General features: G+C 60.1%; 2 protein-coding genes across 4 annotated transcripts; one reads left to right on the plus strand and one right to left on the minus strand.

Moving 5' to 3' along the window:
- The first annotated feature begins 259 nt into the window (after window positions 1–259).
- NEFH (neurofilament heavy chain) lies at window positions 260–5,646 on the plus strand. Its single transcript, XM_059484864.1, has 4 exons — window positions 260–1,052; window positions 2,182–2,381; window positions 3,090–3,214; window positions 3,523–5,646. The coding sequence occupies exons 1-4, from the start codon at window positions 260–262 to the stop codon at window positions 5,201–5,203; spliced, it is 2,799 nt and encodes a 932-aa protein (XP_059340847.1). The 3' UTR covers window positions 5,204–5,646.
- Window positions 5,647–6,573: 927 nt separating this feature from the next.
- THOC5 (THO complex subunit 5) lies at window positions 6,574–21,868 on the minus strand. 3 transcript variants are annotated; one of them, XM_059484865.1, is made up of 21 exons: window positions 21,861–21,868; window positions 20,356–20,467; window positions 19,968–20,048; window positions 19,456–19,599; window positions 18,049–18,162; window positions 16,689–16,786; window positions 15,996–16,142; window positions 14,144–14,258; window positions 13,583–13,715; window positions 12,629–12,706; window positions 12,416–12,456; window positions 11,184–11,283; window positions 10,947–11,055; window positions 9,473–9,574; window positions 9,295–9,391; window positions 8,926–9,040; window positions 8,092–8,195; window positions 7,914–8,001; window positions 7,690–7,805; window positions 6,960–7,150; window positions 6,574–6,782 (listed from the first exon to the last, which is right to left on the minus strand). In XM_059484865.1, the coding sequence occupies exons 2-21, from the start codon at window positions 20,449–20,451 to the stop codon at window positions 6,719–6,721; spliced, it is 2,133 nt and encodes a 710-aa protein (XP_059340848.1). In that variant the 5' UTR covers window positions 20,452–20,467; window positions 21,861–21,868; the 3' UTR covers window positions 6,574–6,718. The 3 variants fall into 3 exon arrangements, with proteins under 3 accessions (XP_059340848.1, XP_059340849.1, XP_059340850.1); XM_059484866.1 differs by lacking the exon at window positions 19,968–20,048 and having other exon boundaries at window positions 21,861–21,866; XM_059484867.1 differs by lacking the exons at window positions 19,968–20,048; window positions 21,861–21,868 and having other exon boundaries at window positions 20,416–20,450.
- Window positions 21,869–22,912: the final 1,044 nt, after the last annotated feature.

Raw genomic sequence — 22,912 nt, forward strand, 5'->3', positions numbered from 1 at the left:
CCCGGTGCTCCTGTTTGCTGCTCCCGGGCTCCCGCTGTGCCCCGTGGTCCCCGTTCTCCTTTCGGGGGACAATCCTCTCCTTTCTGCTGCGGCTCCCGCTCCCCACCTGGGCGTGGCACGGTGTCCCCCCGCACCCGCGGGGCTGCGGCGGCGGCGCGGGGCGGTGCCGCTGCCGGTGCCGGTGGCGGGGCGGAGCGGCCGCCCCGAGCGCTATAAAGCGGGCGGCCGCGGCGGTGCCGCAGCGAGGGCGGGGGTCGCCATGAGCCTGATGCTGGAGACGCTGCTGGGCCCCCCGGGGGGGCTCCGCAAGGAGCCGGGCCGCGCCGCCCCGCGCTCCGCCGCCTCCAGCGGCTTCTACTCGTGGCCGGCCCCGGTGGTGGGACGGGCGCGGGGCGCGGGCGGCGGCGGCGGCAGCGCGGCCGCGTCCTCCACCGAGAGCCTGGACTCGCTGAACGGCGAACCGCGGGCGCGCAACGAGAAGGAGCTGCTGCAGGTGCTCAACGACCGCTTCGCCGGCTACATCGAGCGGGTGCGGGCGCTGGAGCAGCAGAACCGGGCGCTGGCGGCCGAGGCGGCGGCGCTGCGGCAGCAGCAGGCGGGGCGCTCGGCCATGGGCGAGCTGTACGCGCGGGAGCTGCGGGACATGCGGGGCACCGTGCTGCGCCTGGGCGCCGAGAAGGGCCAGCTGCGGCTGGAGCGGGCGCGCCTGGCCGAGGACGTGGCGGCGCTGCGGGGAAGGCTGGAGGACGAGGCTCGGCAGCGCTCGGAGCTGGAGGCGGCGGCCCGCGGGCTGGCGCAGCGCTCGGCGCAGGAGGAGCGGGCGCGGGCGCCGCTGGAGGAGCGAGCCCGGGCGCTGCGGGAGGAGGCGGAGCAGCTGCGGAGGCAGCACCGCGCCGAGGTGGGAGCGCTGCTGCGCGGGGCGCGGCCCGAGCTGCCCGCCGAGCCGCCCGCCTCCCTGCGGCCCGGAGTCACCGCCGCGCTCCGCGACCTGCGCGCACAGCTGGAGGGCACGGCCGCCCGCAGCACCCTGCAGGCCGAGGAGTGGTTCCGCGGTGAGTGCCAGGGTGGGGCTGCCGAACATCCCGGTACCTCCCCCGGGACACGCGGGGCTGCCGCACTCCGGGATGGGCTTGGAGCAAAGGGAGGCCCAAGGGATGCGGAACCCTCCTCTCTCTGCATCGTGTTAGTTACCACCACCCCGGGAGGTGCAGGGACCCCTCCCACCTCTGCTGTGCTCCTGGAGGGTGTTGGCATAGCGAGCCCTCCTATATTGTGCTCGGAGAGGGTTAGTGCCCCCCACTCTAGCGGTGTGCAGGGACCTCCCGTACATCCAGCACCCTGGGAGGGCTTCAGGGTGACCCCATCCCTGCCAGCAGAGCCCCAGTGCCTGCGGCTGCCCTGCCCGACTCCCCTCTGCCCCGCAGTGAGTTCTGAGGAGGGTTCCAGGACCAAGTTTTTGGGGTGCCGGACCCCCCTGACACTGCAGGGAATCGTGCTGGTCCCTGTGAGCCGGGGCGAGACCGGGGGTGCTTGCAGTGCTGGGGGGCGGGACCGCATCCCTGACAGGGAGGGGAGGACAGAGAGTGGCCCTTTTTGGGGGTGGGGGACACAAAGGTGCGGAGGGTGGGGTCAGCACCCCAAAAGCCTCTCGGCACCCCAGGCTGAGCCCCGGGGAGCGCAGGGCGGCTCCAGCACCGCGGACAGCGGAGCTTCAGCACCGCGGGCAGCGGCAGCACCGACCCGGGCGCCCGTCCCGCGGGGCGGGGGCTGCCCCAGGAACAGCAGAATCGCTGCTCCCCGTTCCTGTCCCCTCATTCTGTGCCCCCCTCCTCGTCCCCTGGGGTGTCCGCAGGGCGCTGCGGCAAAGCCACCCCCCCGCCTCGGGCCAGGGCTGTGGGGCAGGGGGCTGTGGCACAGCTGAAGGGGAGGCGGGGGCTGCAGCGAGGATCTGCACTGGCTGAAGTCCAGCACGGCAGAAACAGCCCCGAGCTCCTCTTGCCCATCCTCCTTCACTTCCCGGCAGAGATGGAGGGAGGGGTGGGGAGGGCAGAGGGCTCAGGGAGCCCGGGGTGGCTCTGCAGAGGACAGGGAGGTGTGGCATGGACAGGTTTGGGTTTCCCCAAGGAGGGGAGGCTGCACCCTCCCTCCCCCCCGCCCTGCAGCTTCCCTTTTCCCTCGCAGTGAGGCTGGACAAGCTGTCGGAGGTGGCCAAGGTGAACACGGACGCCATGCGCCTGGCCCAGGAGGAGATCTCCGAGTACCGCCGGCAGCTCCAGGCCAAGACCACCGAGCTGGAGGCCCTCAAAGGGACCCAGGAGTCGCTGGAGAGGCAGAGGCAGGACTCGGAGGAGCGCCACCATGCAGATGTCCTGTCCTACCAGGTGCCGTGGCGCAGTGGGCAGCGGCCCAGGCTGGGGAGGGGCAGCGCTGGGGTTTGGCTTGAGGGGGATGGGAAGGAGCTGTGGGACATGCTCGGGGCTGTGTCAGAACTGGCCTTCCCCAGCCCACAGGGACCAGGAACCCAGAGCCTGAGGTGGTGTCCGGGCTGTTGTGTCCCTCAGCTGCCCTGGTGCTGCCCCATGGCTCTGCCTGGCACTGAGCTGCCTGTGAGGATGGTCACAAACGCCCTGGAAGTGTGTCCAGGGTTTGGACCACATCCTAACCCCCACATCTGAGAAGTGAGGGCTGCCTTGGTGGCCTTGGAATGAAGTGCAGTCCCCAGGGTGGTGCCACCAGCCCCCAGCTGGAGTTCAGTTACCACTGGACTCACTCAAGTCCTAGAAGCATTCCCACAGCTTGTCCCTGCTGGAGCCAGTGCTGGGAGCATGCAGGGGCTCAGCTGGAGTGCAGCTCCTTGCTCAGGGCATGCAGGGCTCCTGCCAGGTCCCCCAAGGCACCTGGACACCCTGGGCTCACCCCTGGCTGTGTCCCCTTCCCTGTGTGTCTGCAGGAGGAGGAGGCTGCAGACTCCTCCGTGAGGACAATTTGGTGCTGGAGACCAGGGGACAGTTCAGGGGTGCTCTTGTGTCCCCCTGCTCCTGAGGACTGTGCCATGTGTCCCCTCCCATTATTGCTCTGTCTGCCCACAGGAAACCATCCAGCAGCTTGACAACGAGCTGAGGAACACCAAGTGGGAGATGGCAGCTCAGCTCCGCGAGTACCAGGATCTGCTCAACGTCAAGATGGCCCTGGACATCGAAATTGCTGCCTACAGGTACAGGGGGCAGGGGAAGGTGTGTGTGGGGGTCTCAGCCAAGTCTGATCAAGGTCTCTTGTTAACACCTGGGCTCCTTTTGGTGAGCAAATCATCCATCCATAGTGGGCAATGTCCAGTTGGGTGACCCCGTGGTGTGTGGAGGGAAGGGCAAGGAAACCTGCTCATCCCAGGCCACAGGAGCGGGAGGATCATCCAGGATGGGGCAGGGAGGGAGGTGGAGCTGCAGGACATTGCTGACAGCTCCTGGTCATGGGGGGACAGGAGAAGCCATCACTGAGTGCCTTGCCCTGGTTTCTCCCTGGCAGAAAGCTCCTGGAAGGGGAGGAGTATCGGCTCGAGACTGGCATTGGGATGCTCTCCTACCCCGAGGTGGTCCCCAAGCCTCCCAGCATCACCACCAGCATCAAGGTGAAGAGCGAGGAGAAGATCAAGGTGGTGGAAAAATCAGAGAAGGAGACAGTGATTGTGGAGGAGCAGACAGAGGAAATCCAGGTGACTGAGGAGGTCACAGAAGAGGAGGAGGCTGAGAAAGAGGCTGAGGAGGAAAAAGCTGAAGAGAAGGAGGAAGAGGGGGAGGAAGAAGAAGAAGAGGAGAAAGCTGAAGAAGAGGGAGAAGAAAAGGCCAAGTCTCCTGCAAAGGAGGAGGCTGAGTCCCCCTCAAAGGAAGAGGCCAAGTCCCCAGAGAAACCTGAGTCCCCCTCAAAGGAAGAGGCCAAGAGCCCAGCAGTCAAGTCCCCTGAAAAGGCCCCATCCCCCTCAAAGGAGGGGGCCAAGACCCCAGTTGTGAAATCCCCAGAGAAACCTGCAACCCCCTCAAAGGAGGAGGCCAAGAGCCCGGCTGTGAAGTCCCCAGAGAAACCCCCAGCCCCCTCAAAGGAGGAAACCAAGACTCCAGCTGTCAAATCCCCTGAAAAGCCACCAATGCCCCCTAAGGAGGAGGCCAAGACCCCGACAGTGAAATCCCCAGAGAAACCCACACCTCCCTCAAAGGATGAGGCCAAGACCCCGACAGTGAAATCCCCAGAGAAACCCACACCTCCCTCAAAAGAGGAGGCCAAGACCCCGACAGTGAAATCCCCAGAGAAACCCACACCTCCCTCAAAAGAGGAGGCCAAGACCCCGACTGTCAAGTCCCCAGAGAAACCCCCAGCCCCTTCTAAAGAGGAGGCCAAGCCCCCAGCTGTGAAATCCCCAGAGCCACCTGCAACTCCCTTGAAGGAGGAAGCCAAACTCCCTGCTGTGAAGTCCCCAGAGAAGCCCCCAAGCCCCTCTAAGGAGGAGGCCAAACCTCCAGCTGTGAAGTCCCCAGAGAAGCCCCCAAGCCCCTCAAAGGAAGAAGCCAAACCTCCAGCTGTGAAGTCCCCAGAGAAAGCCAAATCTCCCGTGAAGGAGAAGGCCAAGTCCCCACAGAAAGAGGTGGCCCCAGCCAAGGAGCCAAGCCCTGCTCCAAAGGCCCCGGCCAAGGAGGAGCAGCCCAAGGAGGTGAAGGCTCCCTCCAAGCCTGAGGAGGATAAGAAGGAGGAAGCTCCCAAGAAGGACATCCCAGCCAAGGCAGAGGAGAAGCCCGAGGAGAAACCAAAGGAGAAGGCAGCTGCTGTGCCAGAGCCTCCAGCTCCACAGGCCAAAGAGACCAAGCCAAGCCCCAAACCTGCCGAAAAGGGAAAAGGTGAGGAGGCTCCAGCAAAACCTCAGCAGGAGGTGAGCAAAGCAGCCACCAAGGAGGCTGAAAAGCCAAAGGCTGAGGAGCCCAAGAAGAAAGTAGAAGAACCCAAGAAGGAGAAGGTGGAGGAGCCCAAGAAGGCGGAAGAGCCCAAGAAAGAGAAGGCGGAAGAGCCCAAGAAGGAGAAGGCAGAGGAACCCAAGAAAGCAGAGGAACCCAAAGCTAAAGCAAAACCCAAAGATGAGCCCAAAGCCAGTAAGGAACCCCCCAAAGCCGAGGCTCCCTCCAGCAAGGAAGGCACAGCCCCAGAGCCGGGGAAGAAGTGACGGAAAGGTCCCGGGAGCCGCAGGCACCTCCGGGCACGGGAGCTGCTCCGCTCCCTGCCATGGCTGGGCCCGGGGTGGGAGCCCAGGGACCCCCAGGACCCCCAGGCCAGGCTTTCCCTTAGCAATAGGCCCGTGAGAGCCCCTCGGGTGGGCGATTGCTTCCCTCGCAGAACGTGATATTCGCCGAGCGCCACATTTAAACACTTGAATATAACCCAGGAGAAGAGGGGGGACCCCCAGGGAAACCCCACCACCCTTCTCCTCTAAGTGCATTTATTTAATGTATGTGCAATGGATGGATGAGTGCAATGCAGAGCTGTAGCTGCTTGGGGGGGCTGGCGGGGTCCTGCCCTGCCCTGGGGGTGACAGTCCCTTGGGGCAGAGGTGGGAGAGGCTGGGAGCTGCTGGAATGCTCACAGACACACACGGTGCACCAGGAACCTCAGCCCACTGATCTTTGCTTTCTGTGCAATAACCAAATAAAAGTGCTTACAGAGACACCCTGGCTCTGCTGGTTTGTCCTGGGGAGAAGAAGGGGAAGGAAGGTGGGAATGTGGGGCTGGGATCTGTCACCCAGGGCTGGGGTGGGTGACACGGGGCTTTCCAGAGGGGAAACACCCCACAGCAGGCATGAGGACCTGTGTCCTGAGCATGGAAACAGGGCCAGCCTGCCATGCTTTCCTAAGGATTTCAGTGTGTTTTTTCCCTTCCTTCTTTTTTTAAAGCTGGCTCCCAAGGAACTGGGAGAGCCTGGTTTAACCCAAGGGCTGCGGCACAGCCCGGCACTGCAGCACTGCACCGAGGGCAGGGCAGGGCAGGGGGGAGTGGGAGAGGGGCTCTCAGCCCTGCTGGGGGAGAAATCACTGCCAGGGGAGCACAGAGAGGCTGGGATGAAGGAGGGACAGTGACAACAGTGACCTTGGGAGGGGGGATGGAACTCCAGCTCTGCCAGTCTGGGACCCCCACACAGAGCAGTGCAGCGGAGGGGGCACATCCCAACTCCCTGATGCTAAGCAGGACAAGCCAGGATGTCCCACCCCTCCTCCTGCCTGTGCCAGGACCCCACTCTGCTCCCCTCCAAGGCCAGGGAGCAGAGAAGCCCCCCAGATGCAGGGGTTGTGCTGAGTGGGATGGCAGCCAGCAGGCAAGGACAGGCTGGGGCTGCACTGCGGGCTCTGGAATGGGCTATTTTTAGCCACCTCAGTTTTTAGCCACCTCAGCTCCCCAGTCCCTGTGCTGGGGAGGGAAGTCAGGAGGCAGGAAGCATCCCTGGAAAGGCTGTCAGAGCCCAGGGCTGGGACACAAGGCTTGCTGCAGCCCTCACAGTTCCCTCATCCCAGCCCCTCTGCACAGACAAGGCACCCACATAGTTTTTCTTTAGCTCAGTTTAATCCCTTTGACTACAAAACCTTCAAACAAACCCCAAAACATTGCAAAAGGAGTAGAAATGTCAGGGTGGGAACACTCCTCCCACAGAGTGAACGAGTCCCATCCCAGAGTGAGCCCCAGTGCTGCTCAGCGGTGGCTGAAGAACCCCTGGGGGTAGTTGAACTTGAAGGGCTTCAGGCGCAGGGGACCCCTGGAAGAGGAGAAGAGGGGAGGCTGTGACCACAGGGATCAGGAACCTCTCATAGCACCCACAAACAAGAACCAATTCTGGGGTTACTGTGAGGGCTGATCCCTCTAGGACAGGCTTCCAGGAACAGCAACACCACCAGAGTCCCTGGCAGCACCCGCACCCCCAGGCAGCTCCCACCTGACCAGGCGCAGACACATCTTCTCCTGGGGGAATTCCTTGGGCCCCTCCACGCTGGGATCGTGGGGCTCTGTCTCCAGGTACACGTCCAGCACCATGCACAGCCGCTGCAGCTGGTTGGTGAGCAGCTGGTAGCCAGGTTTGGGCCCCCACAGCTCCTTGTAGTAGACATTGACCTCGCTCTCCATGGCCTGGAAAACAGAGATGAGGTTGGCACAGGCTTGGATCTCTACCCTGCATTCCCAGGAGTGTCACAGACATCTTTTATGAAAAATCTTTTTTTTTTTAGGATTTTTCCTCTTAAGAAGGTGAGAGGCTTCAGGAACAAAATGTAAACATTGATTATTTGCTGCTGTGGAATGCCACAGGTGGATCTTTAATTAGCTCATGTTAGATGTTTGTAATTAATAGTGAATCACAATGAATCTCAGACAGAGAGCTCGAGCTACAAACTTTTGTTATCATTCTTTGCTATTTTATTCTTAGCTAGCTTTCTAATGAAATCTTTTCTTCTATTCTTTTAGTATAGTTTTAATGTAATATATATCATAAAATAATAAATCAAGCCTTCTGAAACATGGAGTCAGATCCTCATCTGTTCCCTCAACCTGAGACTCCTGTGCACACCATCACACAGGAGTGTCCAGCCACCAGCTCACCCCAACATTCCCTTGTTATGGGCACAGATCTGCTGGGGACACCCTAAAATGCAGCCCCCATCCCACAGTACCCGAATGTTGTCGTCGTTGCTGCTGTTCCTCTCTCCCTTCCAGTTGAGGCACAGGCTGAAGACAGGAGGCAGCGTGGAATAACCAGGGTTCAGCACCACAGCTGCCTGGAGCTTGGCTGAGCAGGAAAAAGGTGTCACTCACAGGGCCTCCAGCCAGGGGGGCTACCCATGAGGCTGCCCTGGGATGCAGCTTGGGAGCTCCCAAGGGAAGGAAAGGTGCCTACCTGTTCCCCTCTCTATCAGGGCCATGTAGTAGAGGTGAGTGTCTTCAGCCAAGCCAGCCTCTATCACATCCTTAGTGTAAGGCAGCTCCTGAGAGAAGGAGGAATGATGGCTGCAGTGCCACGTGGGAGCTGGAAGGGAGCTGGAAGGGAGGGATTCAGCCTCGCGCTCAGCACTTACAGCATAATCCTCATAGGGAATGGCAGTCCACTTCACCAGGCGGGAGACGATCTTGGTGGGGAAGAGCTGCTGGCACTCGCTGGACACGGGCACAACGCCGTGCTCTGAAAGCAAGGATAGGGCTGGGGACACTGCTCTGCCACTGTCCTGCAGTGGGGACACTCCCAAAGTGGGACCTGGGCATGATGCTATCCTCCAGCAGGTGTCCAGCAGAGCCCAGGCTGTGATTCCACTGGATCCCTGGGCTGTGATCCCACTGGATCCCTGGGCTGTGATCCCATGGCATCCTTGTGCTGTGATCCCACTGGATGCCTGGCTTGTGATCCCACTGGAGCCCTGGCTGCTTGACAGGCACACAACATGCATGGTGTGCAGCTCACCTCCCATCATATCCCAAATCACCACCCAGCACTGGGATGGCCATTCCCAAAGAGGTGCTGGGCACTGGAAGGGCCACAGCCTTCCTCTGCCACCCAAAATCAGGCAGTTCCTTCATTCCTACAACTCCCAAGGGCTGAGGGAACAACTGAGAATGCTGAGGGTGGCACAGCCACCCATCAAATGTCACATCAGCCAGCTGATGTCTCCTCTCCTGTGATTGGTGCTGTTCCACTCTCCCTCCCAGTCCAGGCACTGGCTGAAGATGGGTAGCAACTTGGAATAACTGGGATTCAGGACCATGGCCACCTGGAGCTTGGCTGAGCAGGGAAGAGATGCTTCCCTGCATGAGGACCCTGCCACTGCACCCCTGTCCCCAGGGAAGGGCAGGGAGCCTGGCAGCATCCTGCCACTGCACCCCTGTCCCCATGGCAGGGTGGGGAGCCCAGCACTCACCTAGGGATGCAAACTGCTTGTGCAGGGCCAGGCGGGACTGCAGGCGGCTCCGGAGCAGCTTCACTGTCAGCTCCATGTGGCTGGCACTCAGGGAATTGTCAGCAGCCACTGTGTGCTGTGGGCAGGAGGGATGTCAGGCCAGGAGCCACATCCCCACAGGGACAGGCACCCATCATTCAGGCACTAAAAGGGCTTGGACTGTCACATGTGTGACAGGAAATACGTCAGTGTGGCCCCACACACAGATCCAGCCCAGCTCAGCCTGCCCCAGCCATGGTTTGGGGACAGCTGGGGCCAGCAGGGGGACAGGACAGGACCCCAAAGCTCAGCCCAATGTTGTGGGGGATAAGGGAGGAGTTTGTGCCATGCCTGAGGCTGCTCCTTGGGAAAATGCAGGCCACCCAGCTTCTGCACCCACACATAGGGGTGTCCCAGCTCTGTCACGTAGTCACTCAGGGTCAGGATGCTGTGGGGACAATGAGGAAGGGTCACATCAAGCAGGGAGGATTTGCTGTACTGGAGCAAGGAACTAATGGGTGACACTCACCCCACTTTATCAAACTGGAACTGGTTGGCCGGGTTGGGCGTTTTCCTGCCGTGGTCCCCCGGGTAGAGGCAGTTGAGGAGGGAGTCTGGGGAGAGCAGGTCCCTGGCAGAAAGAGAGGAGAGGTCATCAGCAGCAGTCTGGGCTCTGCATCCCTCCATGAACAGGCTCCAAACCCAGAGAAAGGGATTATGAGCTTCATAAGTTCAAGAGCAGAATGACTTTCCCTAATTCCACTCCAAAGGGAGAGCTGTCTCCAGGATGGAAATCACAGGGCCCCAGCTCCAGGAAGCTGCTCCCTCTAGTGCCACGAAATTCCTCATGTCTGACTGCACTCACAGGACTGACCAGGCACAATGGGCTGCAGGATTTGGGGTCTGGCTCAAGGCACAGCCTCCCTGGTTTGGGGTAACACAGCCAAGGGCAGCAGGAGGGAGGAAACACTCTGCACAGGATCTCCAGCTGCTGTCACAGAGGGTTTGGGGTGTCTGCAGCAGGAAGAGAACCCCAACAGGATGAGGAGGCTGCATATAGGACAGGCTGGGAAGCAGCACCTGCTCCCAGGCAAGCTCAGACCAGCTTTTCCCACCTCCCTCTTCCTTAGGCACCTCCTGTGCCAGAGAGAGCCACCAGAGAGCTGGCAGCTGCTGGGAGCTCTCTGGGCAGGCTCCCAAAGCTGCCACTTCAGCTTTTCCTCACACCAATCAGGCTCTGCAGGCTCTGGGGAGCACAGGCAGCTGCGTCTCTGGAGCTCAGGACAAGGTGACCTCAGGAACAGGCAGGTGAGGGAGCTGCCAGGCTCTGCCTGTGGGAGGGAGGCTGAATGTGTCAGCAGGAGAGACTTTCCTCCAGTTCCTGACAGCTCTGGCACTGCTGAGAGGTTCCCAAACTCTCCCTGAGTCTGGCTTGTCATGGCAGAGGAGAGGGGGAAGAAAGTGCTTGGGCTGTGCAGAGCTCCCAGACCCATGGGGGCAGAGGGGGCCCTGCCTGATGAGCTCTGGGCTGTGTAGGGTTCCTGGATCCCACAGAATCACTCCCTGATGAGCTCGACGCTGTGCTGGGCTCCCAAACCCCACAGAATCACTGCCCAATGATCTCCAGGCTCTGCAAGGCTCCAAAATCCCATTAAATCCCTGCCCAATGATCTCCAGACTCTGCAGGGCTCCCAAATCCCACAGAATCACTGCCCAATGATCTCCAGGCTCTGCAGGGCTCCAAAATCCCATTAAATCCCTGCCCAATGATCTCCAGGCCCTGCAGGGCTCCCAAACCCCACAGAATCACTGCCCAATGAGCTCCAGACTCTGCAGGGCTCCCAAACCCCACAGAATCACTGCCCAATGATCTCCAGGCTCTGCAGGGCTCCAAAATCCCATGGAGTCACTGCCCAATGATCTCCAGGCTCTGCAGGGCTCCCAAAGCCCATGAAGTCACTGTTTGGTGATCTCCAGGCTTGCTGCCCACAGGCTCTCCTTACCCAGCACTGATGGCCGTGGTCATCTCCACGGCAGTGGTCACCTTGGCTTTCACCGTCATGATGTTGAGGTTCATCAGGTAGTGGAAGGTCAGGTGAAGCACGTTCTCATCTGCCCACACAGAAGGGGTGACATTGGTGCCTGCTCCAGCTCAGAGAAACCCCTCCACATTTCCAGCTCCTCCCAGGGTGCTGCTGGGGACAGTCCCTGAGCTGCTGTCACACCCCCGAGCCTCTCACCTTTGCACTTCAGGTCCAGGGTTACAGACAAGGGGTGTCTCTTCAGCATCTCCTTGCGTTTGTCATCCAGCTGCACACCCAGGGTGGGCCTGCGCCGCTTCTGGGGGGGCAAAACAGCTGTGAGAGCCTTCTCCTGCTCCTCACCAACCCATGGACCTTCCCAGCACACAGCTCCTTCCCTCCAGTCCAGCTCCACAATCCCCCAGCACCAGGGCCACACTGTCCTGGAGAGGGAGAGGAGCAGGATACCCTCACTCAGCTCCAGCTCCTGTCACTCCTTCAGCTCCAGGGAATGTCTCCACTCCTGGGAGACAAAGCCAAGGACCTGCTGGCCCAAAAGCTTTCCCACTGCAAGAGGCAGAACCTGGAATCACTGAATCCTTTAGGTTGGAAAAGCCCTCTGAGAGTACCAGGTCCAACCACCCCTGCAGCACTGCCAAGGCCACCACTGCCCCACGTCCCCTTGTGCCACAACCACATGGCTGTTCAATCTCTCCAGGAATGGGGACTCCCCCACTGCCCTGGGCAGCTGTGCCAGGCTGGACAGCCTTTTCTGTGAAGGAATTTTCCCAATATCCTCCTCTGGCACACTCTTCTTTCCTTTCATCCTGTCCCTGTTCCCTGGAGCACAGCCCGACCCCCCCAGCTATCCCCTCCTGTCAGGAGCTGTGCAGAGCCACAAGGGCCCCCTGAGTCTCCTTTGCTCCAGGCTGAGCCCTTTCCAGCTCCATTCCCTTCTCTGGACATGAGACTCTTCCCCACAGAACATCCCCATACACCTGGCTCTGCTGCTGCTGGTGGGAGTGGAGGCCCAGAGCCCCCTCAGGCTTTGCTGCTGGGAGCAACCAGCACCTCCATCCTCCCCTCAGCATCCAGCAGGAATTATTTGTAGGACAAACACTTCCTCCAAGGAGTGCTGAACAAGCCCTGGTGCAGAGAATGCTTTTGGCACGGGATGGACACAGATCCCTCCCTGTTGGACACAGCTCCCTGCCCTCGGGCTATTTATACAAAGTGGAGCAGCTCCAGCCGGAGCTGCAGGGATGGGACACGAGAGGAGCAGCTCTGTACCCTGCCTGCTCCTGCATTTGGGACACCAGCTGGAAATGGCAGCTCCCTCCTCCCAGGAAAGGTCAGCATTTGACATCACTGCAGTTCCACACACACTCAGAGTGTGCAGGGGCAGTTCCCAGCCCCAGCTCTCCCCAGAGGGGGACAGTGCTGTCCCTTACCGTGGTTTGCTCCTCCTCTGCGTCGGAATCGCTCTCATCATCTGTGCAGAGAGAGAGAGGTGTCAGCAGGGACCACTCAGGGCTGAGCTCTCCCACCACCAGCAGGACCACCAGGGCTTTTCCCAAGCCCTGACACCCCTCTCCCAACAGAAGCAGGGTGCCAGGAGCTGCAGGCACAGAGGAACAAGTCCCCAGGGCAACACCACAACTCACCCTGTGAGTCCTCAGGTGGTTTATAAAGGGCCTTGGCTTCCTCCACGCTCCCTTCTATGGCCACCACCAGCTTCTTATCTGCAGAGGAGACAGGAAAACTGAGTCAGCAATCCCATTCCTGCTGCAAAGGCAGTGAGCAGAGCAGCCCTGCCCCTAAAGCTCCTGGTTCCTGGTGAAGGAAGCTCCAGCAAAAGGCCAGTGGGAGAGAGGTTGTCTGGAAGGTTCTGGAAGGCCACCACTGGGCTGGATCTCCTGGGCAGGATGGGGTCAGAAGATGGAAAACGCTGGGTTTTGAGGGACTCTTCCTGGAAACCATAAGGGCCAAATGTTTATTAAGAGCCAGGAGAGGTTTGGATCTGGCTGGGACAAGCAGGGACCTGGTGTGGCCAAGCACCACCGTGTCCTTCCATGCTCCTCTGGCACTGAGAGGTACAGGTCACACCACAGCCCTCACTACACAGGAGGTGTGCACAGGCCAGTGGGATCCTGATCTCTTCCAGGAAATCCTCCCAGCTCAGGGAGGCTCCAGAAATCCCCCCAAAATACAAAGGGGTGAAGGTTTCTAGGTGAGCTGTGGCAACGGCCTCCACAAGGCCTGGGGTCCCCCGGTGGCACAAGGCAGGGGGTGACAGCTCTGGGGAAGCTGTGACAGCACTGAGCCAGCTCACAGGCTGCTCAGAGCCTGCAAGGACATCCCTCCTGACCTTGGCAAGGGGGGAAGGGGTGGGAAGGGAGCTTCCCAAGCACTTCTCCCAGCGAGGCAGCTGAGCAAACAAGGTTTCAAATGCTGCTGCCTCACTGCGCCGTGGGGCCACCCCGCTGCTCTGTGCTCAGCAGAATCTGACAGCAGAGCAGACAGGGGGAAAACACCCCAAAAAGTGGTGATTGCTGCAGGCAGGAGTGACATCTGGCCCGTGGGGGGCATTGGGGGGGCACTGGCCCCTCGGTGCTCACCACAGGCCTGTCCATAGGCACTGGCCTGGACGAAGAGGACGTAGAGAGGCGGCGGGAGGTGCCGGGCGGTCTCGTACTGCTTGTGAGCCTGGTCGAAGGGCATGAACAGGTACTCCTGCACAGGGAGGGAGGCCTGGGAATGACAGGGAGAGCCTTCATCACTGGGAGGGGAACAGCTCATCCTCCTCACCCTGAGAGAGCAGGAGATGAAGCTGGCACAGCAGTGGTGGTGCAGGGTTAAACATGGAGAGCCCCAGGAAAGGGCTGGCAGCTGTCTCACTGGGAAAGTTTTGGATCTGGAAATAACCCAGCTCCTCCTCCTGTTCCTCCCTCCCAAGGCAGCCACAGGGGGCTGGGACTGCGTGGGGCTCTCCAGGGAAAGGCCCATTTAGCAGCTCCTGCAGCTGCAGTTCTGCAGGAATTGCTGCATAAATAAAAAAGGAAACTCTGGAGGGGTCTCAGATCTACCCCTTGCCCGCCCCGAGTGGGAATGAAACATCTCCAGACCCAAACCAGCCCAGGAGCTGCCCCTCGGTGTGACCTCCTGCAGGGCTCAGGTACCTGCATGATGCTGTTGAGTCGAGGCTGGAGGCTGCTCAGATATTCCTTCTTCACCTCAATCTCCTTCAGGATCTTCTCCTTGCTGGTCAGGCACTCCTTGTATTTCTCTGCCAGCCTAAGGGAGGGAATTCTGTCACTGCCACCCACCACAGCTCTAAACCTGCTGGGGTCCACCTGGATGATGAGCCCCAGCATTCCTGCCCTGACAGAAGGAACCAGGAGAGCTCAAACATGGGGCAAACAGAGCTCCTAACACCAAGGGCAAGGGGAGGCAGAAAGGAACTGATTTGAGATGGAAAACAAACAAGGAAAAGGGGAAGCTCAACCTTGTGCTGTGCTCCAAAAGGGGCAGCAACTGGCTCTTCCCTCAGGAGATCTGCTCCCACACCAGGCTCTGCTGCCAGCAGCCATGACCCCTCTGAGCTCCCTAAGAGGCTTTGTCCCTTCATATCCCCAGAGCCACCTCATGTCACAGAGCCAAGGTTCAACAGAGAAAACCCAGGAAAATGCAAGCCCACCATGATGCTCTGAGCCCTGGATACCTCGTGTTCAGGGAGAACACACCAAAATCCCCTCACTGCTGCTGCCTGCAAGCCCTTTCCCAGCAGGAGCAGGGAACTGGGTATGGAAGTGGCCTGCCCAGGACAAGGGTTCTCTGAGGGGGAACAGACCTGACCTTGCAGAACTTGGATTCTGCTTCCAAGCAAAACTGTGTTTGTGGGGGTCAATGCACATCCCAAGAGGCTCCTACACAAGCTCCAGTGTTCACACACCTTCCCAAAACAGAGCTATGAAATCCCTGCACTCCACTCCAAAGGCACCTCATATAAGGTGGAGAAGAATCCAAAGCCAATCCAATGGGATTGCACAGCTAAAAACACCAACATAAATCATGGATGAGTGTCAACAACCCCAACATCATCAGAAAATGCCCACAGCACCACTGGCATCTGCTTGTGAGCAGCTGAACAGGCCATGTCCCACCTCAGCAGTGGTGGGAGAAGGACAGGGGCATTCCTTAGACACCACAGAGTGAGGACTGGGAATTCCAAGGCCTCTCAGCAATTTAATGAGCAGCTGAGGGTCTCCATGAGGTGATGATCATCAATGATCAGAGATCTGCAGGTGAACACTCCTCTGCCTGTGTCACAGGGAGAGCCAGCTGGAGGATCCTGCCTGTGCCTTCCACCAGGCAAAAGCAGCCAGGTTTTAGGGAAAGGCTCTGGGAAAAGGAATCATGAAGGGTTGGAGGCACCCAGCACCTCATCTGCTCTGCTGAGCTGCCCTCAGGCTGCACCCACCAGCACATTCCAACTGATCTTTCCAGAAGGTGCTCCTGGACACTGCCTGCCTGTTATCCAAACACAGGAATGCTGTGTCATGTTTGCTTTTCCCAGGGGGCAAGAGTCAGGGAGCAGCTGAGCCCTGGGACAGCGGTGATGCCAGCAGCAGGACACGGGGCTGTCCCAGCCTGGTGTGGTTGGCAGCTCCACACCATGGCATGGAATGGCAGCAGCTCCAGCCAGGGCTCCCTTTGCTCCTTGGATCACCAGGCAGTGCCAGACAACTCCCTGACCTATGGAGCAAGGATCCCAGCAAGCCCAGCTCTGCACAGAGGGGATGTCCCAGCCACACAAGAGGGTGTGAAAAGCTTCATCCCTACATCTGCTCTCCCAGCAGCTCTGGGTGTCTGCCCAGACCCCTGGAGCTGGGACATGGAGTGGGGACACCCAGAACTGCAGGTGTGTGCCCAGATCCCTGGAGTGGGACATGGAGTGGGGACACCCAGAACTGCAGGTGTGTGCCCAGATCCCTGGAGCAGGAGCACGGAATGGGAACACCCCTGACCCACCTCTTGCGCTGCTCCAGCTCCCAGTCCAGGCGGGCCAGGGTCTGCTGGTGGGGCTCAGTCAGGGTGATGGCAGGGCGGCTGATCTCAGGGGGGGCCTCCTTGTAGAACTCCTCCAGGCTCACCAGCTCGATCTCCTCGTGTTTGGACCTGCCAGGACACATGGATCAGACCAGGGAAAAGTGGGAAGTGTTCAATGTGTCCCACAGGAGAATGTCCCACTGGTGCTGCCTGCCCTTCTGCTGAGCCACCTCCATCAGTGAGCTGAACTTGTTTTGACCTCCATTGTCTGAGCCTAAAGGGGCTCCAGGAGAGCTGGAGAGGGACAAGGGATGGAGGGACAGGACACAGGGAATGGCTCCCACTGCCAGAGGGATATTGAGAATTAGGAATTGCTCCCTGGCAGGGTGGGCAGGCCCTGGCACAGGGTGCCCAGAGCAGCTGGGGCTGCCCCTGGATCCCTGGCAGTGCCCAAGGCCAGGCTGGACACTGGGGCTGGGAGCAGCCTGGGACAGTGGGAGGTGTCCCTGCCAGGGCAGGGGTGGCACTGGATGAGCTTTAATGTCCCTTCTAACCCAAACTATTCCATGATTAAACACCTGGGGCACCCACTGTGCTCCCACAGTGAATGTGGGAAGAGCTCCCCCACCCATCCCAGACACACCAATGCTCCCTCTGCCCCCTGGCCATGCTCACTTGAATTCCAGGCACTTGGTGATCTCTTTCTGCAGGTGCATCACCTCATAGAGCAGGTTCTGGAGCTGCAGGTGATAGGCATCAACCTTCTGCTTTGCCTGAAACACAGACACAGCCAGAGCAGGGATGGAGCAGGAAAACCAGTCACCAAGAGAGAGTCACCAAGACCCCGTCACTACAGCAGCTGGGGACAGCAGGTTTTAGGGTATGCAACAATTTTTAGGGGGAAGAATGACATTTTTAAGGACTGGAGGAGCAAAGGATTGTGACAGGAGACTGATCCTGCTGCTTCCTCACATTTCAAAGCCAAGGCACAGGACAGGGCTCATTTGCTGGGACACACAGAGTCCCCTCTCTGAGAACTCTGGGTATGGAGCTTCCAGGCCAATCATCCCCCCATTGATACACTTGCACAACACCAGACCCTTGAAACAGAGTTTCTGACCTCCTGCTACACTTGAGACAAAAGCAGATACTACTCCTTCTTTATTGATTTCTTACAGCTGCCCTGCACCCAGCAGGAGTTTATCAGGATTGGAGCCTGTCTCAAGCTGAAAGGTGTGGCTGGGGCTGTGTGTTCTGTCCCCATCTGTCAGAGCTGGGGCAGTTCTCTGCTGTTCATGGGGCAGTTTTACCTTCATCTCTCCCACACCAACCCTCCCTCCAGGAGATCTCTGCTGTCCATGGCCACTGAGTGTCCCTGCAGGGCTGATCCAATCCCAGCATCCCATGGGGAGATGCTGTGCCCAGGGGAGGAGCCAAGCATTCCTACCTGGATCCAATCTGAGCCTGGCACAGCACAGCAGCCTTTGCCCCCTGCATTGCCAGAGGAGCAGCTTTCTGCTGCCCTGCATGGCCAGAGGGAGCCCAGGCCCATCTGCAGCAGCCCTGGAGCTGCAGAGGAAAACTCCCCCCTTGTGCAGGATCCCTGCTGCAGCAGAGCCACAGCTGGCACTGCAGGAGGGCTGAGCCCCCATGGGATGGGGCTGGGACACCACCCTGACACACAGGGGGCGGGGCATGGTCTGACTCTGTCAATGGTTTTTTTTTGTTTGTACTATTGCATTTATATTTTTAATTTTCCTAGTAAAGAACTGCTATTCTTATTCCCCTATCTTTGCTTGAGAATCTCTTAAATTTAAATTATAATAATTTGTAGCGAGGGGGTTTGCATTTTCCATTTCAGGGGAGGCTTCTGCCTTCCTGTCTGTTCAAACCAAGACAGAGCCTCCCAACAAACCCCACGACCTGGCTGAGGTGTAACTCCTCACACCACACACACAGAGCAGTCAGGACCTGCCCCATCTCTGCCCCCCCTAAACCCCAAGCTGCATTCCTCCCTCCCAGCCCCTCCTGGCACCTCGTGGGTCTGGTCCCTGCCCTTCTTGAGGCGGATGTGGGCCAGGCGGTTCAGCTTCTTCAGGGTCATGAAGTGCACGCAGCTCTGCACGCGCCGCTCGTCGATCTCCGAGGCCTGAGGGCAGGAGAGAGGGGTGGAAGCAGGAGGGATGGCTGGCACCTCCTCTGCAGGGGGTTCCTGCCACAAAAAAGGTGCCATGCTTTGCTATGGAGCCACATTTATGTCCCTGGGGCTGCTGAGGGAGCCTCCTGCTGCCAGACCACAGGGCTGTGCTGGAAGTAACTGGCAGGGGGTCCAGGCTCTTCAGAGAATCCTGCAGCCATTTGCCTCAGCAGCAGGAACAGGGGTGGTTCAGCCTGAGGCACCAGGAGCCTGGGACAAGAGAGAATATTCCATTTCCAGAGCCCAATTCCTGCCCCAGAAGCCTGGGAAAGGGAGGCTCTGTTCCATTTCCAAAGCTAAATCCCTGCCCTAGCAGCCTTGGTTGGACAAGGAAGGCTGCTCCATTTCCAGGGGCTCAATTCCTGCCCCAGCAGCCTGGGCAAGGGAGGTTATTTAATTTCCAGAGTTAAATCCCTGCCCCAGGAGCCCAAGACAAGGGAAACATTTCCAGAGCTCAATTCCTACCCTAACAGCCTTGGACAAGGAAGGCTGTTCCACTTCCAGAGCCCAATTCCTGCCCCAGCAACCTGGGAAAAGGAGGCTGTTCCATTTCCAGAGCTCAATTCCTGCCCAGCAGCCCAGAAAAGGGAGGTTATTCCATTTCCAGAGTTAAATCCCTGCCCCAGGAGCCCAAGACAAGGGAAAGTGTTCCACTTCCAGAGCTCAATTCCTACCCCAGCAGCCTTGGACAAGGAAGGCTGTTGCATTTCCAGGGGCTCAATTCCTGTCCCAGCAGCCTGGGAAAGGGTTCTGGGAAAAAGAGGTTGTTCCATTTCCAGAGATAAATCCCTGCCCCAGCAGCCTGGGAAAGGGAGGTTATTCCACTTCCAGAGCTCAATTCCTACCCTAGCAGCCCTGGACAAGGAAAGCTGCTCCATTTCCAGGGGATCAATCCCTGCCCCAGCAGCCTGGAAAAGGGAGGCTGTTCCATTTCCAGAGCCCAATCCCTGCCCCACCAGCCCAAGACAAGGAAGGCTGCTCCATTTCCAGAGCCCAATTCCTGCCCCAGCAGCCTGGCAAAGGGAGGTTATTCCATTTCCAGAGCTCAGTTCCTGCCCCTGGAGCCCAAGACAAGGGAAACTGTTCCATTTCCAGGGTCTCCATTCCTGCCCCAGCAGCCTGGCAAAGGGAGGCTGCTCCATTTCCCTGACTCTGCCCAGGAGACATCACACCTCCTGCTGCCCTTCTCCTGGGATTAACACCAAAGACAGACATGTTACACCCCACGTGGAGGCCTCTCCTCACATTCTCCTTGATGCCCCGGCTCTTCAGCTCCTGGATCTCTGCCATGAGCCTCTGGAGCTCCTGGCAGGTCTCCCTGTAGAGCTCGTAGTCCTTGATGGGGTCGCGCAGATCCACCTCGCTCTCCTCGCTGTAGTACCTGGCATCCTGCCAAGGCAAGAACACTCCTGTGGCTCATCCCTCCCTCTGCAAAGAGCTCTGGGGGACAGGCTGCCACTTCTGCCCATGAAGCCCATGGCTTTACACAGGGAGGGGACTAAGCTCCAACAATCCCAAACCCACCAGTCACTAAAACACCTGGCAAGGTCAGGCTGTCTTTAATTGTTATAAATTTGAATTGGCAAATTCAATCTGTGCAGGGCCAGGAGTTGGACTGGAGGATCCTGGTGGATCCCTTCCAACTCAGGATATTCCATGATCTCCATGACCACAGAGGACAATCCAGGAAGGTGACTGCTCCTCCTCCTCCACCCCGCTCCCCACTCTGGCTGATCCTACACTATCCTGCTGCTCACGGGAGGGTTTGAAGGCACCATGCAAATCCCTGAGGGATCTTCCAGCTTTGAGCTCACTCTCCAGAGGAGTGTTTGTGTCTCCTGAAAGAGATGGAAGCAGGTTTAGGAATTCACAGTGGGAGTTTAGGAGGCATTGGAAGCTGGGGGAACTGGATCTCACAATTCATGGAATTCCAGAATGGTTTGGGTGGGAAGGGAGGACTTTAAAGCCCATCCAGTCCCATAGGCAGGGACACCTTCCACCAGCCCAGTTTTCTCCAAGGCCCATCCAACGTGGCCTGGGACACTGCCAGGATGGGGCAGGCACAGCTTCTCTGGGATTGTTTTCCAGCAGGGAAAGCCAGGCCAGCACAGAGGGGTGTGGGCAGGGCCCTGGGCACGTCTGTACCTGGTCCGTGTCGCCCTTGCCCCGCTTGCCCTCGGCTGGGACCCCGTCCGTGCGGATCACCTTGGGCTTCCTCTTCTTGCTGGACTCGGAGGACATGGTGCTGCCGGCAGGGCTGGGGAGGGAGCACGGGGTGAGCCCGTGGGGGCCAAACCTGCCCGCAACCGGGGCTCTCCCGGGCTCCTCCCGCCAGCCCCGCCTGGGCTCTGCAGTGTGCGCTGGGCCTCCCTCCAGCCTGCACCTCCCAGCCCTCCACAGCGAGCCTGGGGTCCGCTCCACCACAGCCCCCCAGTGCCACTGAACTCCCCTGGGACCCCGGGCCCGAGTGCTCGGCCCCTCCCTGAGCCCCCGGACCGCGACTTTTGCCACCTCAGAGCCCTCACAGACCCGGGAGCCTTCGCTCCGCCAGAACACCCCAGAGCCCCGCACATCCATCCCGGAGCGAACTCTCCTGCGAGCCTCCCCAGACCCGGGACCCTCCACGTCTCCAGAGCCCAGCACACCGGGCCCAGAGCCCGTTACCCCTTCAGAGCCGCCCCAGACCCTCAAGCCAGGGACTCTCCGCCCTCCAGAGCCCTCAGAGCCCCGCACATCCATCCCGGGGCGTCCGCTGCTCCATGCCCCCCAGACCCGGGACCCTCCACGTCTCCAGAGCCCCCAGAGCCCAGCACACCGGGCCCAGAGCCCGTTACCCCTTCAGAGCCGCCCCAGACCCTCAAGCCAGGGACTCTCCGCCCTCCAGAGCCCAGCACACCGAGCCCAGAGCCCTTCACTCCCTCGGAGTCGTCCCAGACGCTCACGCCGGGGTCTCTTCTCTTCTCCTGAGCCCTCAGAGTCCTTCACTTCCTCAGAACCGCCCCAGACCTCACGCCGGGCACTCTCCGCCCTCCTGAGCCCCCAGAGCCCCGAACACCGGGCCCAGAGCCATTCACTCCCTCAGAGCCACCCAGACCCTCACGCCGGGGTCTCTTCTCTTCTCCTGAGCCCTCAGAGTCCTTCACTTGCTCAGAGCCGCCCCAGACCCTCAAGCCAGGGACTCTCCGCCCTCCAGAGCCCAGCACATCGAGCCCAGAGCCCCTCACTCCTTCAGAGACGCCCAGACCCTCACGCCGGGGACTCTCCGCTTCCCAGAACCCCCAGATCCCCGCACACCGAGCCCAGAGCCATTCACGCGCTCAGAGCCGCCCCAGACCCTCACGCCGGGGTCTCTAAGCTTCCCAGAACCCCCAGAGCCCAGCACACCGAACCCAGAGCCCTCCACTCCTTCAGAGCCGCCCCAGACCCTCACGCCGGGGACTCTCCGCCCTCCTTAGCCCTGAGAGCCCCGCACATGGGCCCGAGCCCTTAGAGCTCCCCCAGCACGGGGTCTTCGCCCCCCAGAGCAGGACCCTCCAGTTGCACCGAGCCCCTGGCACAGCGAGACACGGACCGCCCGCCCCTCCGCAGCCCCAGGGCCGGGGCCGCTCCCCCATCCCCGGCCGGGGGTCCCGGCTCACCCCGGCACTCACCGCGCCTCGCCTCCGCGCCTCCAGAAGTGACGTCACGGAGCACAGAGCGCGGCGCGGAGCGGCGGCCGCTGCTCCGGGCGCCCCCTGGCGGACCGGGCACCCTGGAGGACCAGCGGGGGGCGTGGCTTCGTGAAATGGGCGTGGCTTAACAAAGGGGCGTGGCCACACGTGAGCCCTCCACACTGGCGGCACTGGTGGGACTGGGGGGGTCCTGGGGCAGAAGGGCACCCACAGGAACGGGGGGAGCTTGAAGAGGGGTCCCAGAAGCACTGATGGGTGTCCATGGGCTGGGATGGGGTCCCTGATGGCACTGGGGTACCCATGGGCTTGGCATAGGGTCCCTGGTGGCACAGGGGGTACCCATGGGCTTGGGATGGAGTCCCTGATGGCACTGGGGGTGCCCAGAAGACTGGGATGGGGTCCCTGATGGCACTGGGGTTACCCATGGGCTGGGGATGGGGTCCCTGATTGCACTGGGGGTACTCATTGGATGGGAGGGCTTGGGATGGGTCCCTGATGGCACTGGGGTTACCCATGGGCTGGGGATGGGGTCCCTGGTGGCACTGGGGTTACCCATGGGCTGGGGATGGGGTCCCTGGTGGCACTGGGGGTACCCATGGGCTTGGGATGGGATCCCCAATAGGATGGGGGGGACATAGGACCCTGGGAGGGGCACAGGATGGAGTCATTGGTGGTGGTGGTGGGATCCATGGGCTTGGGGAGAGGCTGGGGATGGGGTCCCCAATGGCACTGGGAGGATCCTTGGGCTCAGAATGGCACAAGAAGAGGTCCCCAGTGGCACTGGGAGCATCCATAGGCTTGGACGGCCATGGGATGGTGTTCACTTCAGCACTGAAGGGTTTCAGGGGCTTGGGATGGGGTCCCCAATGGCCCTGGGGGTATCCATGGGCTGGGCTGGGCCTTGCCTTGGGGTGCCCAGTGGTGCTGGGGGATCCAGGAGCTTGGGGGTGGCATTGGATGGGGTCCCTGCTGGTCATGGGTGCATCCATGAGCTTGGGGAGGAGCATGGGATGGGGTCCCTGATGGCACTG

This window comes from Ammospiza nelsoni, chromosome 18, assembly GCF_027579445.1.
Source record: "Ammospiza nelsoni isolate bAmmNel1 chromosome 18, bAmmNel1.pri, whole genome shotgun sequence".
Classification (NCBI taxonomy): domain Eukaryota; kingdom Metazoa; phylum Chordata; class Aves; order Passeriformes; family Passerellidae; genus Ammospiza; species Ammospiza nelsoni.